Below are 18,249 nucleotides of genomic sequence, written 5' to 3'. Positions count from 1 at the left end.
TGAGCACAGGAAAATGGCTGTGGAAATCTTCCGATGTAACATTCTTGAGGAAAGAAGGAAAATCCAGCTACATGTTACCTGGTGCTTATAGACCGATTTCCATATCATCCTACTTTGGAAAGATTTGTGAAAGAGCGCTAGATAAAAGATTGAGACTCTTCCTGGACATTGAAGGAACTCTTGATGAAGATCAGGAAGGTTTTATTGGAGGGAGATCAACAACGCGATATCTTTTCAGAATGCTGGCTAACCTTGAGGAAGTTAAACGACAGAAGCTGGCATGTATAGTGCTTTTCCTTGACTTCGAAAAGGCATTTGACAGTGTTCATCTTCCATCACTATGTGTCAAACTATCAACTCTCGGTATTCAAGGAAATATTCTCAACGTGCTGAGAAGTTTCCTGTTCAACCGGACGATATGTCTAAAAGTGAACAACTATTTAAAGGAGAAAAAATAAAATGTACAATATTTGGACTACCTCAGGGGGCTGTACTCTCACCTCTCCTCTTTATCCTATACATAGCAGACATGACGCACAACACCCCGGAAGAGGTAAAAAGATATCTAAGCTGCTACAAATTTGCTGATGACGGTACACTTATGATTTCCCTTGAGAACATCTCCGGATGCCATGAAAAAATGCAGATGGTATGTGATCACCTCAGCAAGTGGTGCATCAAGAACAAGCTAGTAGTGAACTGTGATACAAATAAAACAGAGGCAATAATCTTGAAAACTGCAGCCTATAATGAAGAACAGAAACCTGCAGAATTATGTATTAATGGGAAAAGCATCAACTACGTTCAAAGTACGAAGGTCCTTGGGGTAATAGTAGATGAGGACCTCAATTTCAAGAAACATGCGTCTCAAAAACTTAAAGAATGCAAAAGAAAGTGGGGATTAATAACAAAATCAACTAACCGCAACTACGGTCTAAACGTTTACAGCCTCACTCTCCTCCTTAAGACAATGGTCCTCACTAAACTGTTCTACGCAGCACCTATTTGGCTTCACAAGTGTCTCAATCAATTTAAAAGCTTCTGGAATAAAATAATTCTAAAAATATCTGGATCAGTCCTGAACCCACAAAGGGAATTAACCGAACTTGCTCTCCACCTACCACCACTGGATGTGCAACTCGAAGCTCTCTCGGTTAAATTCATGTGCAAAATACTCACACAAGGTGACAATCTTTCAGGTACCCTCTACCAAGTTGATGAAAGCAGAATACCAAGCTTTCATGTCTTAATAATGTCACTGAAAAAGTACTTCCTTTGGAAAGAAAATAAGTCACACGGAACAAGAATGATAGACCTAAATAAATAAATAAATAAATAAAGTCAATTTTTACAGCACAGCAATATATATCTAAATATCAGATCCTCTGTAATCATAATGTATAAAAAAAGGAGCTTTTCTCTGTGCTGAAGGATGAATCAAGGCAGATCATGGTTCTGTTAGCAGGCCACCCTAGTTATGGACAATACATATATATAAAATAATTAAATTATAATTTTAAAATTGTGTCAAGATTGAACTAAAACATAACTCAGGGTAAAATAGACGTATTCCCTTCGTCAAATTAACTATTTACAATACTAAACTTAAACGAACTCCGGGTAAAATAAACGTAATCCCTTTGTCAAACTTGCTATTTACAATAAGTTAATAAATTAATACGGTTGAAAATTATTTCATATTCAATAACAATGTAGCATCAATATAATTGATACCGCAGCAACATTTCAAAGATCTGGCCTATTACACTCAGGCAGACATAATGAGCTACAAAAATAAGATCTGGATTGACAGCATCGAAACAAATCTGCAATGCAGAACTGTCAGTAACAACAAGGAGACCAAGACACTCGGTGTGATCACAAAGATCAAAAACAGTGGGCTGCTCCTAGACAAAAACAACTTTTTATTCGGGTACAACACAAGTAAAAATCTGGACAGCCGAATAATGGACTACATTCACGGCAGCTCACCACTCTTTGCGAATAAATATAATTTATAAAGCGTATATTATTGCCCACGTTAAGGGGCCTGTTAATAATTTATTAAATTATTAGCTATTTTAGATTTAATAATAATAATCATCAATTTTTAACAGGTAAAAATCTTCATATCATCAATTTAGGCATGAAGGAGTGCTTTTAGTGCTCCAACAGTTTGGGGTCTAATAGTAATGGTAGAAAAAGGTTAACTTAAGTCAAAGTCTCAAGTCTCCACGGCGCTTGGTTTAGGCGCACCGGATCTCGCGTCTCGCGCCTCTGCCGCGAGATTTGTTGCGCCAAAACTAAAGGTCGTAGAGACATGAGACTTCTACTAAAGTTAACCTTTTTCTACCATTACTATTCGAGTATCACAGTTTCAGAGCTCTAAACACATTCCTTCATCCTTAAAACAACAATCATATGGATTTTGCCTGTAAAAGTGGAACTGATCCTTTAAAATCGTTAAAAGAAGTCAGCAGGTTATAATCTAGGTACCCTGGCTTTCGGATGCCTTCGCAAGCAAGCTGTCTAATCTTCGTTGCCAGAGGAATATTTTCGTCAAACTAGGATTTAAATGAGGTTCTTATTTCTTCATAACTCGTCACTGATAGGATCAGCATCGATGAGGTCCTATAATTCCTTCATAGCTCGTCACTGACAGGGTAACCGATCACTTTTAATAAGGTCTGATGATTTCTTCGAGACTAACGACTAACGAGGATACGTCAAGACAAAGTATATATATTTTGGTTTGCTAATAGATTAAATACGACAGTTTATGTTTAAGAATAAAATAAAATCAATATCAAACAACATTTACACATAAAATATAATAAAGCTTCCTAAGATCGTCCTTGGTCTCCAGTCCAAATCTCTTCCTGTGAGACTCCACCGCTTGGACCAGCTCCTGAAAGGACTCCTCGTCTCTCGTCATGTGTGAGTTGAGGAGATTTGCTGTAAGGAGATTTGGCATAAGGAGAAGTAAGGTGAGCAAAGGTAGACTTCTAGCGAGCACGTCTGTTACAACTGCCATTCTGCTAGCGGGGGGCGTCACTCCATTCCATCCTGACTAAAACTAAAAGATTCTTATAGAAATTTTAATATTTTATGATTTGTAAACTTTATTATCTTGTATATCTTGTGGTCATCAGATTCATATGTTTTGTTAGAAAACCTAGCCTGCTAACCTTTCTTGGATATCTTCTTGTTAGGTGTATCTGCCTTATTGAGTCTTATTGAGTCATTAAATTATAATAAATTGTATAAAAAAAACTGTATAAAAATAACATTCATTTATTGCATTATTATAAAGGGTCTCAATAAGAGGTCTCGACTGCCTAGGCGTCAAACCTTGGCAGTCGGTAGTTTTCCTCTGGCCCGGGATCAGCTGACGGTCAGCTGCTGACCCTAGGGACCAGAGGGTAAAGGTGTAGAGACTATGTGTATCTACATATCCAGGGTTGCCGGGGGACCTTAAAAACCTTAAAAAACCTTAAAAACCTTAAAAACGGCAATTTTGGGCAAAAAACCTTAAAAAAGACGTGAAAAACGGGCAAATTTTCGTGTTTTTAAGGTTTTTTAAGGTTCCATACCTAAATTATACCTAGCTTGATGTTAGATCTAAATGGATTTTCCGGATTAGTAAAATTTTTTGAAATTATACCTAGCTTGATGTAGATCTGATAAGATTTTCTGAATTTATACCTAGCTCGGTGTAGATCTGATTGGATATTCTGAAATTATACCTAGCTCTGTGTAGACCTCATAAGATTTTCTAAAATTATAACTAGCTCGGTGTAGATCTGATTGGATGTTCTGAAATTATACCTAGCTCGGTGTAGATCTAATTGGGTTTTTCTGAAATTATACCTAGCTTGTTGTAGATCTAATTGGGTTTTTCTGAAATTATACCTAGCTTGGTGTAGATCTGATTGGATATTCTGAAATTATACCTAGCTCGGTGTAGATCTAATTGGGTTATTCTGAAATTATACTTAGCTTGTTGTAGATCTAATTGGGTTTTTCTGAAATTATACCTAGCTCGGTGTAGATCTAATTGGGTTTTTATGAAATTATACCTAGCTTGTTGTAGATCTAAATGGATTTTCCGGATTAGTAAAATTTTCTGAAATTATACCTAGCTTGATGTAGAGATGTAGATAAGATTGGATATTCTGAAGTTATACCTAGCTCTGTGTAGACCTGATAAGATTTTCTGAAATTATACCTAGCTTGGTGTAGATCTGATTGGATATTCTGAAATTATACCTAGCTCGGTGTAGATCTAATTGGGTTTTTCTGAAATTATACCTAGCTTGTTGTAGATCTAATTGGGTTTTTCTGAAATTATACCTAGCTCGGTGTAGATCTAATTGGGTTTTTATGAAATTATACCTAGCTTGTTGTAGATCTAAATGGATTTTCCGGATTAGTAACATTTTCTGAAATTATACCTAGCTTGATGTAGAGATGTAGATAAGATTGGATATTCTGAAGTTATACCTAGCTCTGTGTAGACCTGATAAGATTTTCTGAAATTATACCTAGCTTGGTGTAGATCTGATTGGATATTCTGAAATTATACCTAGCTCGGTGTAGATCTAATTGGGTTTTTCTGAAGTTATACCTAGCTTGTTGTAGATCTAATTGGGTTTTTCTGAAATTATACCTAGCTCGGTGTAGATCTAATTGGGTTTTTCTGAAATTATACCTAGCTTGTTGTAGATCTAATTGGGTTTTTCTGAAATTATACCTAGCTTGTTGTAGATCTAATTGGGGTTTTCTGAAATTATACCTAGCTTGTTGTAGATCTAATTGGGGTTTTCTGAAATTATACCTTCCCCCTTCAAGATATGATTGCAATTTCTGTATCGGAAAACCTTGAAAAACCTTAAATTTGCACCTTTATTGCATTACGTTTGTCCAAACTTTCGCACTGTGGACCTTAAAAAACCTTGAATTTAACTGTTTTGGACCTTAAAAATGGGTCAAAAGAGGCCTTAAAAGACGTGAAAAAACCTTAAAAATGACTCTCAAAAATGCCGGCAACCCTGTACATATCTTTCGAGGTTGTTTTTACAAGAGACAGGGCTTGCTACGCAAGGGAAGAAAACCGGGAGAAACAATCACAAATTATACAAATAAATATTATAAAACCTAGCAAAAAGAAATTCAAACAATCCTACACTACTACAAATGTTTATTACATACTACAGTGTAATACACGATAAATAAATGCTGTATAGTCAAGAAACAGGGCTTGCAGGGCAAGGGACGGAACACAGGAACTGGTTACAGAGTGTATAAAACAGTGATTCAACAAGTACCCATTGGGTATTGCTGAATCTGACCCACAAAATACCACAATCAATACAAGAATATACAATATAACAAACATCATGTACAGCATTATTATTATTATTATGTTACTTTTAAGTGGTGGTGGGTTGACTCACTCAAATTTTCGCATATCAGCTGGCTGTTAGCATACACCTTGGTTCGAGTGTATAGCACTATTTAAAAAAATTATTTGGGTATTATATTAATCGATTGATTGTATTGGTGATGAATAATAAAATTGTCTTTTCTGGCAGTCAGATTCAGAGGCATACCATCCATAATCCTAAATCCATACTTCATGGGACAATTCTGTTACCGATTAAAGCAGTCCATATAATTCTTGATCTTTAGGAACATGTTTTTCGAGAAGCAAAATTATCTTGTTAGGTAATTGTTTGGTCACTGCATTTAGAAGTTCAATGCAGCACAAACAAACTAGACAAAACTAACTCATTCAAAACTTTCTCCTGTAAGTTATGGCAAACTAAAATTTGTCACAATTGATGTTGATCATCTAATGCTGAAACACAACTGCTTTTGGTCAGCATCAGATGTCAACTTTTGTTTAAATCATTATGCATTCAATTTGTACTTAAACCCACGAATTAAATTGTTCTAAATCTGGCAAGTTTCCATAAACGATATTTTATGATCGTCGCCGATAATCGCTTATTGAGCGCTTTTTCGGCGCTTTTTAAAAAAAAACCGTTTACAATCGCTTTTTTTACGATTATAAACGGTTCAAAAAAAATCGCTTATAATCGACTATAATTGGTGTCATAATTCAAAAAAGCGCTTTTTTGAATTTAAAAGCGCTTATAAGCGCTTTTAAGCGCTTACTAGCGTCGCTGAGCGATTTGAAAGCGGTTTTCCAGTAGGATTGGCGCCAAAAACGGGTGGATAAGCGGTTGGCCGGATAAGCGATTTGTAGGCACTTTTTTGAACCATTTATAAGCGATTATAAGCGCTTATAATTGGGGTGCAATTTAGCTGTTTGTAAAGCGCAAATAAAGCGCTTATAAGCGCTTTTAAAATTGAGTCAGAAAAAAGCTATATTACATCTTATAACCGCTTATAATCGATTATAAGCGTTTTTTTAGAAATCGCTTATTACGGCTAATTCATCGCTATTTCACCGCTTTTACCGCTTTTCCTATCATCCATGGCCAGGTGAGCAGGAATTAAAAAGCGCTTATAAGCGCTTTTTCGATGCTGCCCCTAGCCTGGTCGGAACGGGGTAGTGCCCGGAATTTAAAAGCGCTTATAAGCGATTTCTCAATTCCCCTTAACCTGGTTGGAACTTTCATGTGCTTTTCTGAGCAACCTGGGGTGCACCGGCAGAGTCAGGATTTAAAAGCGCTTATAGGCGCTTATGATCGCTTTTCTACCACTTTTCCTATCACCCATGGCATGGGTTGGCAAGGATTATAAAACGCTTATAAGCGTTTTTCAATGCTGCCCCTTAGCTGGTCGGAACGGGGGAGTGTCCGGAATTTAAAAGCGCTTATAAGCGCTTTTTCAATGCCGCCCCTAACCTGGTCGGAACGGGGTGGTGCCCGGAATTTAAAAGCGCTTATAAGCGATTTCTCAATTCCCCTTAACCTGGTCGGAACTGGAGAGTGCCCACTTGCATGTGCTTTTCTGAGCAACCTGGGGTGCACCGGCAGAGTCAGGATTTAAAAGCGCTTATAGGCGCTTATGATCGCTTTTCTACCGCTTTTTCTATCACCCATGGCCTGGTTGGCAAGAATTATAAAGCGCTTATAAGCGTTTTTTCAATGCTGCCCCTAACCTGCTCGGAACAGGGGAGTGCCCGGAATTAAAAAGCGCTCTTAAGCGCTTTTTGAATGCTGCCCCTAACCTGGTCGGAACTGGAAATCAGAGTACCCGCTTATAAGTGCTTTTCTGAGCAACCTGGGGTCACCGGCAGAATCAGGATTTAAAAGCGCTTATGATCGCTTTTCTACCGCTTTTCCTATCACCCATGGCCTGGTTGGCAAGAATTAGAAAGCGCTTAGCTGGTCGGAACGGGGGAGTGCCCGGAATTTAAAAGCGCTTATAAGCGCTTTTTCAATGCCGCCCCTAACCTGGTCGGAACGGGGTGGTGCCCGGAATTTAAAAGCGGTTATAAGCGATTTCTCAATTCCCCTTAACCTGGTCGGAACTGGAGAGTGCCCACTTGCATGTGCTTTTCTGAGCAACCTGGGGTTCACCGGCAGAGTCAGGATTTAAAAGCGCTTATAGGCGTTTATGATCGCTTTTCTACCGCTTTTTCTATCACCCATGGCCAGGTTGGCAAGAATTATAAAGCGCATATAAGCGTTTTTTCAATGCTGCCCCTAACCTGTTCGGAACAGGGGTGTGCCCGGAATTAAAAAGCGCTTATAAGCGCTTTTTCAATGCTGCCACTAACCTGGTCGGAACAGGGGAGTGCCCGGAATTAAAAAGCGCTCTTAAGCGCTTTTTAAATGCTGCCTCTAACCTGGTCGGAACTGGAAATCAGAGTGCCCGCTTATAAGTGCTTTTCTGAGCAACCTGGGGTCACCGGCAGAATCAGGATTTAAAAGCGCTTATGATCGCTTTTCTACCGCTTTTTCTATCACCCATGGCCTGGTTGGCAAGAATTAGAAAGCGCTTATAAGCGCTTTTTAATGCTGCCACTAACTTGGTCGGAACGGGGGAGTGCCCGGAAATAAAAAGCGCTCATTAGCATTTTTAATGCTGCGCTTATAAGCGATTTCTCAATTCCCCTTAACCTGGTCAGAACTGGAAATCAGTGTGCCCGCTTATAGTTATAAGTGCTTTTCTGTGCAACCTGGGGTCACCGGCAGAATCAGGATTTAAAAGCGCTTATAGGCGCTTATGATCGCTTTTCTACCGCTTCTACTAAATCGCTCGCCCAAATTTTAAGGAAATTCTTGTGAAAAGGCCCTTTGGGGCATGAAAGTGATCTATATCGGTGTATTTTTGGACGCTGATTCCGAATCACCCCCCATGACGTAGGGTTAAAATGCTTCCCTGGAGAGTTATGGGCAAAAAACCGTTTTGGTCACGTGACAGGCTAGTATTAGTAAAATACGAATTCGATTGTTTAGGGCCCGGGTTAGGGTTAGGCTTGTGGTAAGGGTTATGGTTAACTTCGGGGTTATGGTTAGGGTTAGGGTTGGGATTAGGATTTATGTAAAACCGTTTTGTACGGCTGCAAAACCATAAAAACCAAAGTCACGTGAAATTTTTGGGCGAGCGAATTAGTAAAAGCCGAGTTGGACTCCAATATATGGAACAAATATTTTACGAGTGTCACCCGTCAATTCTCGCAATCACATTCAACATTGCGCTTCGCTAGTTTGGTAAAAATTCACCACTAGACTGGGCCTCGCCAAGCTGTGAATTGATAGATTGACATCGCATTGTGAGTCAATATTTTATTTTGTCTCATGTTAGTTCATGCTGTAAAATGGGCATATCAGCTTGTTTACCGATTACTGCGCAATTGTTTAATTTACTTATGACTATGTCACGACGCGACCTGAATGATACAAATAGACCCAATACCCATGGTTAACAGGTGATACTCTTAATTGACGGATGTAATTGTTACTCGTCTAAAGTAGCGCGCGCCGCTTTCTTCTCGAAATGCCACGATGGCCCGTGCTATGTCGGGCCAGACCAGTAACATGTAACATGCAATGGTCAAGTGATACTCTTAAAATTTTTATCACAAATATAAGCAATTAGACCTTTTGGAGCAAAAGTAGATGTAAAAGTCGCGTAATTTGACCAAATTCGTTGATTTTTGTCGTATTATTTCGGACACTTTCCTCGTAAATCTATGAGTACAGAGTGAGCTCACCAATTTTTGTTGCAATCGGAGGTCGGGAAGGATACTCAATATCTATTTGTTTGAAGAAAATTGTGCTGGCCGAAATTAGCGCTAAAAAACTATCCTACTATATAATACAGTCGGCACGCGCGGCTCACTGTCGATGGCGCACTACCTATCTGGATAGAGCAACGGCAGCACGAAGGCACATGGTTAAGTTAGGTGCAAAATAATCGAACATGCAGAAATTCTTAGCTTTATTGCATTGTATATCATGTGTACGCTTATTTTTGTATAAAAACCGCGACCGGCTCTTGCTAATTCGCTCGCCCAAAAATTTCACGTGACCTTGGTTTTTATGGTTTTGCAGCGGTACAAAACAATTTTACATAAACCCTAATATAATCCCAACCATAACCCCGAAGCTATCCATTTTTTATGGTTTTGCAGCGGTACAAAACAATTTTACATAAACCCTAATATAATCCCAACCATAACCCCGAAGCTATCCATAACCCGCGTACCTTAACCCAAACCCTAACATGAGCCCTAAATAATCGAAATCATGTTTTTGTCACGTGACTAAAACGGTTTTTGCCCATGTAACTCTCAAGGGAAATATTTTTACCCTACGTCATGGCGGGTGATTCGGGATCAGCGTCCAAAAAATACACCGATTTAGATCAATGTCATACCCAAAGGCCTTTTCACAAGAATTTTTTTTTAATTTGGGCGAGCGATTTCGTAGGATGTAGGAGCGATTCAATTTAAACGCGCAATCTGGCGCGGTTTATTTGTTGCAGTTTTACTATCTAATAACCAAATTTTACAAGCAATCTCAGCACGCCTGCACGCGCACGGCTTTACTAGCGTATATATACATTACTTTTTTCCTATTGGTACTCAGCGTGCACTTGTTTTTATGTCCACGATTGATTATGAACAAGTACGTGAATGCTGGTCACGCACACACTAACTTTCAATGAGCACCGCACTTTTTTCAGACGTCGTGATTCGCTCAGCCCGACTAGAGATTCCTTGGAATGACATAAACAGGCCTGTCATACTCGTTGACAGACTGAGCGTGGCCCAGCGCAATAATTTAATTTCATATACTATATATTTCTTTTGCAAGTTCTGAATGTGAAGTGTGTATGACTGATGACGCAGCGCGCATCGACCGCCACCAGGACAACCACCACCATTAACAACATATAAATAAACGCTTGCAAGCGCTATACAATTTCTGACAATTATTGTCGGAGAACTTTGCCGCGCCGTGCACTTAGCCTTCTTGCTTGGCTTCTAGATCGCCAGTCAAACAACTATGTTTAAATCCATGTTGATGAATGATAGATAAATCGGTAAAAACCAGCAATAAAAAGTGTTTGTAATCGCTTATAACTTATAACCGCTTTTCAAATCCTTAGGGGCAGCATTAAAAAAGCGCTTATAAGCGCTTTCTAATTCCTGCCAACCAGCCCATGGGTGATGGGAAAAGCGGTAGATAAGCCATCATAAGCGCCTATAAGCGCTTTTAAATCCTGACTCTGCCGGTGCACCCCAGTTTGCTCAGAAAAGCACATACGAGTGGGCACTCTCCAATTCCGACCAGGTTGAAGGGAATTGAGAAATCGCTTATAACTATAAGCGCTTTTCATTCCGGGCACTCCCCCGTGCCGACCAGGTTAGGGGCAGCATTGAAAAAGTGCTTTTAATTCCGGGCACTCCCCCGTTACGACCAGGTTAGTGGCAGCATTGAAAAAGCGCTTATAAGCGCTTTCTAATTCCTGCCAACCAGGCCATGGGCGATAGGAAAAGCGGTAGATAAGCCATCATATTCATAAGCGCCTATAAGCGCTTTTAAATCCTGACTCTGCCGGTGCACCCCAGTTTGCTCAGAAAAGCACAAACGAGTGGGCACTCTCCAGTTCCGACCAGGTTGAAGGGAATTGAGAAATCGCTTATAACTATAAGCGCTTTTAAATTCCGGGCACTCCCCCGTTCCGACCAGGTTAGGGGCAGCATTGAAAAAGTGCTTATAAGCGCCTTTTAATTCCGGGCACTCCCCCGTTGCGACCAGGTTAGTGGCAGCATTAAAAAAGCGCTTATAAGCGCTTTCTAATTCCTGCCAACCAGGCCATGGGCGATAGGAAAAGCGGTAGAAAAGCGATCATAAGCGCCTATAAGCGCTTTTCAATCCTGACTCTGCCGGAGCACCCCAGGTTGCACAGAAAAGCACTTATAAGCGGGCACTCTGATTTCCAGTTCCGACCAGGTTAAGGGGAATTCAGAAATCGCTTATAAGCGCATATTAATTCCAGGCACTCCCCCGTTCCGACCAGGTTAGGGGTAGCATTAAAAAAGCGCTTAAAATTCTTGCCAACCAGGCCATGGGTAATGGGAAAAGCGGTAGAAAAGCGATCATAAGCGCCTATAAGCGCTTTTAAATCCTGACTCTGCCGGTGCACCCCAGGTTGCACAGAAAAGCACTTATAAGCGGGCACTCTGATTTCTAGTTCCGACCAGGTTAAGGGGAATTGAGAAATCGCTTATAAGCGCTTATTAATTCCAGGCACTCCCCCGTTCCGACCAGGTTAGGGGTAGCATTGAAAAAGCGCTTAAAATTCTTGCCAACCAGGTTATGGGTAATGGGAAAAGCGGTAGAAAAGCGATCATAAGCGCCTATAAGCGCTTTTAAATCCTGACTCTGCCGGTGCACCCCAGGTTGCACAGATAAGCACTTATAAGCGGGCACTCTCCAGTTCCGACCAGGTTGAAGAGAATTGAGAAATCGTTTATAAGCACCTTTTAATTCCGGGCACTCCCCCGTTGCGACCAGGTTAGTGGCAGCATTGAAAAAGCGCTTATAAGCGCTTTCTAATTCCTGCCAACCAGGCCATGGGCGATAGGAAAAGCGGTAGAAAAGCGATCATAAGCGCCTATAAGCGCTTTTAAATCCTGACTCTGCCGGTGCACCCCAGGTTGCACAGAAAAGCACTTATAAGCGGGCACTCTGATTTCCAGTTCCGACCAGGTTAAGGGGAATTCAGAAATCGCTTATAAGCGCATATTAATTCCAGGCACTCCCCCGTTCCGACCAGGTTAGGGGTAGCATTGAAAAAGCGCTTAAAATTCTTGCCAACCAGGCCATGGGTAATGGGAAAAGCGGTAGAAAAGCGATCATAAGCGCCTTTAAGCGCTTTGAAATCCTGACTCTGCCGGTGCACCCCAGGTTGCACAGAAAAGCACTTATAAGCGGGCACTCTGATTTCTAGTTCCGACCAGGTTAAGGGGAATTGAGACATCGCTTATAAGCGCTTATTAATTCCAGGCACTCCCCCGTTCCGACCAGGTTAGGGATAGCATTGAAAAAGCATTTAAAATTCTTGCCAACCAGGCCATGGGTAATGGGAAAAGCGGTAGAAAAGCGATCATAAGCGCCTATAAGCGCTTTTAAATCCTGACTCTGCCGGTGCACCCCAGGTTGCACAGAAAAGCACTTATAAGCGGGCACTCTGATTTCTAGTTCCGACCAGGTTAAGGGGAATTGAGACATCGCTTATAAGCGCTTATTAATTCCAGGCACTCCCCCGTTCCGACCAGGTTAGGGATAGCATTGAAAAAGCATTTAAAATTCTTGCCAACCAGGCCATGGGTAATGGGAAAAGCGGTAGAAAAGCGATCATAAGCGCCTATAAGCGCTTTTAAATCCTGACTTTGCCGGTGCACCCCAGGTTGCACAGAAAAGAACTTATAAGCGGGCACTCTGATTTCTAGTTCCGACCAGGTTAAGGGGAATTGAGAAATCGCTTATAAGCGCTTATTAATTCCAGGCACTCCCCCGTTCCGACCAGGTTAGGGGCAGCATTGAAAAAACGCTTATAAGCGCTTTATAATTCTTGCCAACCAGGCCATGGGTGATGGGAAAAGCGGTAAAAAAGCAATCATAAGCGCCTATAAGCGCTTTTAAATCCTGACTCTGCCGGTGCACCCCAGGTTGCTCAGAAAAGCACATGCAAATGGGCACTCTCCAGTTCCGCCCAGGTTGAAGAGAATTGAGAAATCGTTTATAAGCGCTTTTTAATTCCGGGCACACCCCCGTTCCGAACAGGTTAGGGGCAGCATCGAAAAAAACGCTTATAAACGCTTTATAATTCTTGCCAACCAGGCCATGGGTGATAGGAAAAGCGGTAGAAAAGCGATCATAAGCGCTTTTTAATCCTGACTCTGCTGGTGCACCCCAGGTTGCTCAGAAAAGCACTTATAAGCGGGCACTTTGATTTCCAGTTCCGACCAGGTTAGGGGCAGCATTTAAAAAGCGCTTATGAGCGCTTTTTAATTCCGGGCACTCCCCCGTTCCGACCAGGTAAGGGGCAGCATTGAAAAACGCTTATAAGCGCTTTATAATTCTTGCCAACCCATGCCATGGGTGATAGGAAAAGTGGTAGAAAAGCGATCATAAGCGCCTATAAGCGCTTTTAAATCCTGACTCTGCCGGTGCACCCCAGGTTGCTCAGAAAAGCACATGCAAGTTCCGACCAGGTTAAGGGGAATTGAGAAATCGCTTATAAGCGCTTTTAAATTTTGGGCACTACCCCGTTCCGACCAGGCTAGGGGCAGCATCGAAAAAGCGCTTATAAGCGATTTTTAATTCCTGCTCACCTGGCCATGGATGATAGGAAAAGCGGTAAAAGCGGTGAAATAGCGATGAATTAGCCGTATTAAGCGATTTCTAAAAAAACGCTTATAATCGATTATAAGCGGTTATAAGATGTAATATAGCGTTTTTCTGACTCAATTTTAAAAGCGCTTATAAGCGCTTTATTTGCGCTTTACAAACAGCTAAATTGCACCCCAATTATAAGCGCTTATAATCGCTTATAAATGGTTCAAAAAAGCGCATACAAATCGCTTATCCGGCCAACCGCTTATCCACCCGTTTTTGGCGCCAATCCTACTGGAAAACCGCTTTCAAATCGCTCAGCGACGCTAGTAAGCGCTTAAAAGCGCTTATAAGCGCTTTTAAATTCAAAAAAGCGCTTTTTTGAATTATGACACCAATTATAGTCGATTATAAGCGATTTTTTTTGAACCGTTTATAATCGTAAAAAAAGCGATTGTAAACGGTTTTTTTTAAAAAAAGCGCCGAAAAAGCGCTCAATAAGCGATTATCGGCGACGATCATAAAATATCGTTTATGGAAACTTGCCCTAAATCTTCCTCTAACATGCAATTTTCTTTTATTTAGATGATGATTGTTAATGATTTTAGCATATTATATTTCATCCTTATCCTTTAGGATAGCCATGATAGGTAACTATACCCACTAGATGCCTCCATCTTGATGGGTTGGTTGTAGAATGCAAATTCCTAATGTGATCGGTAACTATGCTATTGGGGAAAAGATCGGAGAAGGCAACTATGCAGAAGTCAAGCTTGCGACACATTGCCTCCTTAAGCAGAAGGTTTTAAAAATGTTCAAAGATCAATTCCTGATATCTTTCAAGTGAACCTATTGGCCTCAGGAATAAAATTAATGAGTTAATTTAATTGATCATCTAAGTCCAAATCCTTATTTTTTACAGAAAGTGTAGTTCACTCAACTTATAGTATGGTCTCTGAATTGCTGTTTAAAAGTATCTTGTTTTGAGGGGAAACTCATGCTAGAAGAGATCATATTAGTGTGCATTATCATAAATTAAAAATGTATAGATTAAATATATTCATACAATTTCAGGTTGCCCTCAAGATTATCAACAAGAGTGCTCTCTCTCAAAATGATGTAGATAAAATCAACCGTGAGGTTAAAATTATGAAGGTGATTTGTTATGTATTATGTAAACAAATTATGCTTTGATTCAATTTGACGTGGAGTGAAGTAGTGAGCTGCTGCAATGTATATTTTAAGGTTGAAAATTTGACAATTGACTATTTAAAAAATTAGATTCATCATGCTAATTCCAAAAATTGAATTTATACCGGATTCATAAATTAATCAATAATCTTAATGCCTGGAATTAACTGTGTCAGGACCACGAGCTCTTTGACTGTTTCTTGGGTAAGAGATCAAGAAAGAGAGCTAATAGTCAGCACTCAGCATTATGTCGTTCACAATTAATTGTAGATCTTGCTGTATATTTAATGGGCAAAATAATTGTCACATACTGTTCTGAGTGTATATATTCTAGATTGTACAACAGAATGTTTCTAGGTGTTGCATCATCCGAATATTATACGATTGTACCAAGTTATGAGGGACAGTTCAGACAGACTTTACATGGTTACTGAGTATGCTTCCGGGGGCGAACTTTACAGTAAGTATCATTAATTTAACGTCCTACAACAAAAGCACTATATTTTTCAATGTGATTAAATCGAAGTTGGAGAATTCATTTAAGGGGGCAGGGGGGGTCTTTATGAAATTTCTCTCGAAATTGATTTTATAGTTGTTTCTGATAGAAGGGAGTGATAGTTATCGCCGGTCAAATCAGAATTTTGAAAATCTTGGACCTCGTTTTTTGACGATTTTTCCAGGTCCAAGATCGAAAAAATAATTTTCTAAGGCATACCTTAAAATTCTGATCGAACAGAATCTTCTAAATGGTCCTTGGAACATATCCTGAAAGTTGTAAGGTGATTGCTCAAAAAAATGTAGGAGAAGATAGATCTTTAGACTCGATCTTCAGGGCGCACGATTGAAAATCGCTCGCGCAATACAATTACACATGAGCGCTGACCTTTGACCGGCGATAACTTCGGCTAGGAACAATATTTTTCCATGGGACCAAAAGCAGCTGATAGATATCACTACCCTCCATCAGAAACAACTATAAAATCAATTTCGAGAGAAATTTCATAAAGACCCCCCCCTGCCCCCTTAAGATCTTTGATTTTGTCACAATCGCCATTCATGTCCTCTTGATCGACATTCGACATTTATAGTGCTGAACTCACAATTTAACAGTGAAGTTAAATATAAACACTTTGATTTAAACCTAACTTATACCAATGCCAGGTTACCTAGTAAAGTTCCGGTGTATGGAAGAAAGTCAGGCTAGGAACATCTTCTCCCAGCTGCTCTCAGCGCTGGAGTTCTGTCATTCCCGGAATGTAGTGCATCGTGACATCAAGGTACGTGGGTTTTTGGTAATATTTTGGGAAAAAAATTTGGTAGACAAAATATTTGCTTGTGAGTTGTGTATCATCCAATGGGCCGCTGTCAGCTTTGTCTCAGCCACAGTTTTACTATACACAGTTCAGTAAACTGTGTAAATGAGTAAGCAAGTTTGTTGCATGATCATGAATAGGTTTTGCAATCAGGGTGGAACGGAGTTGAAACTTTAGTTTGGAGTTGAAACTTTAGTCGGAGCCGGCCCCGGTCTTTCACAATTCATCAGAAAATTGTCTTTTTTCGTGTTTATGTGTGTAAAACATACATACTATTCCTCATTCCTGTCAAGCATTTTCCGGAGCAGGGATAAAATGGCTTATAACTACTAAAGTACTAACTAGGGTGGGGATCTCGGTTAAGTTCTTATTGCAATGTTCGCGTACGTCATAATCAATCAACTCTGCAACCTCTACTTAGGTGTCGCAATCACTAAGCAGTTTAAGGAGATGATTCTTAACACCCTGTCTGGTCTAGTAGATGTAGGGTTTAATAGTTTAATCCTTATAACTCTGTATGGGGCCGGGGGGGGGGGGTGCCATTTTTTGGAATAGTAGCTTTAAAACCGGGTAATTTAAAACCGTGTAATTTTGGATACTACGAATTTGAAGATGAGGGGAAATGGGGGGTAAAACGGAGTAAAATTTGTCAACGCTTAAGCATATAAAAGTCCCATTTGAAAATGTTTAGATTCTGGCACTTCTGGATACAGCGTTTATCAAGTTTTCTAAAACAATTTCTTTAGTCTCCACTCCCCTTTTGTTGAGAGATTAAACTCTTTGCTGAAAAGTGGACAGATTTCAAAAAATAGGGCTTTCCACCTTCCACAGCATTAACGGTATGACTTATTAAGCATAAATAGAATACTGAAATACCATAGTTATTATATAGTCAAAATATTACATATCTTCTTAGAGATGATAATATATATTATTATATATATATAACTCATTCTTCCTTTTTTTTTTTTTTTTTGGTCGAGGGCGCTCACTCTACCTCCCCGGATTAGCAAGGAGGCTACGTCCGCCTTGTGGCTAACGTCTGATGGAGCTCCTTTGAACTGCAGGCTTTGTACCTTTTGCTCTGCTTGGCATGGGGTTCGCAGAGCCCGCTACGTCCAAAAGACATAACATAGTTATGACCCGGTGGATCGGCGATGACCCTAAGGTTATCTGCCATAATGATCCGTCATCGAGAGACTCCATAGAACCCGTCTGGAGTCAGGTGTCGAGACACTCTCCCGGAAAAGGTAGTGCGTTACTTCGAGGAACTACCACCGCATTATGCTAGCGGGCCTGCCCTGGTGATCCTCGAGGTTGTGTCGTGCTTTTAGTATTTAGGAGGATCGACTTGAGATGATATTATACTCGAACCCTGGTGTGATGTTCCTTTGGTTTATCTTTGGTTTCACGTATTTATCTTTTGACGTCATGTGATGCCGTTTGTGAAGTAGTCTATAGTTGCTCGTGAAAATATGTTCGTGCGCGGTATTTCTATGCTAGTTTGCCTTGGCGCTTTCCAGACTCTTCCTGTTGTAGAGCGCTCACTTTGGAGTTTTAGTGATATTCCGTGGTTTATATGGTTTTGCGGCTGGTTCAATAATGTCAATTTTTCCATGACTGGATGGGTTATTTTGTCCACTTTCCGTGGCGGAGTAGAGAGTGCCAGTCTCTGTGTTTGAACTGCTGATGTGATTGAGTGAGTGAGATGCTGCATTGCTACTGGCTGACTCGCCAACAGCAATGCAAGTCCAAGAAGAAAGAAGGAGAGACACTGTCCGTTTTCTGGGTGATCCACCACCGACAGTGCTCCCACTTCTGTGGGGCTGAGGGTGTTGGCTCCAAGAACCAGCCGTGAGCAAACAGCGCCTGACCCGCTCTGTGGTTAACTTGAGAATAATAGGACTATGCCATTC

The 18,249-nt window shown here is 40.5% G+C and overlaps 1 protein-coding gene across 1 annotated transcript in view; it reads left to right on the top strand.

The window, feature by feature from the left end:
* Positions 1-18,249, top strand: part of LOC134822444 (serine/threonine-protein kinase SIK3-like) — a 53,420-nt gene that overhangs the window by 18,822 nt on the left and 16,349 nt on the right. The window contains exons 2-5 of the mRNA XM_063833534.1: positions 14,466-14,631; positions 14,904-14,984; positions 15,378-15,480; positions 16,182-16,297. Coding sequence (XP_063689604.1) covers positions 14,527-14,631; positions 14,904-14,984; positions 15,378-15,480; positions 16,182-16,297 — 405 coding nt within the window. The 5' untranslated portion in view covers positions 14,466-14,526. The remainder of the gene's footprint in view (positions 1-14,465; positions 14,632-14,903; positions 14,985-15,377; positions 15,481-16,181; positions 16,298-18,249) is intronic.

The sequence above is a fragment of the Bolinopsis microptera genome, chromosome 10 (assembly GCF_026151205.1).
Source record: "Bolinopsis microptera isolate Bmic1 chromosome 10, MBARI_Bmic_1.0, whole genome shotgun sequence".
NCBI lineage: Eukaryota > Metazoa > Ctenophora > Tentaculata > Lobata > Bolinopsidae > Bolinopsis > Bolinopsis microptera.
This window is presented reverse-complemented; position numbering and strand designations above follow the sequence as displayed.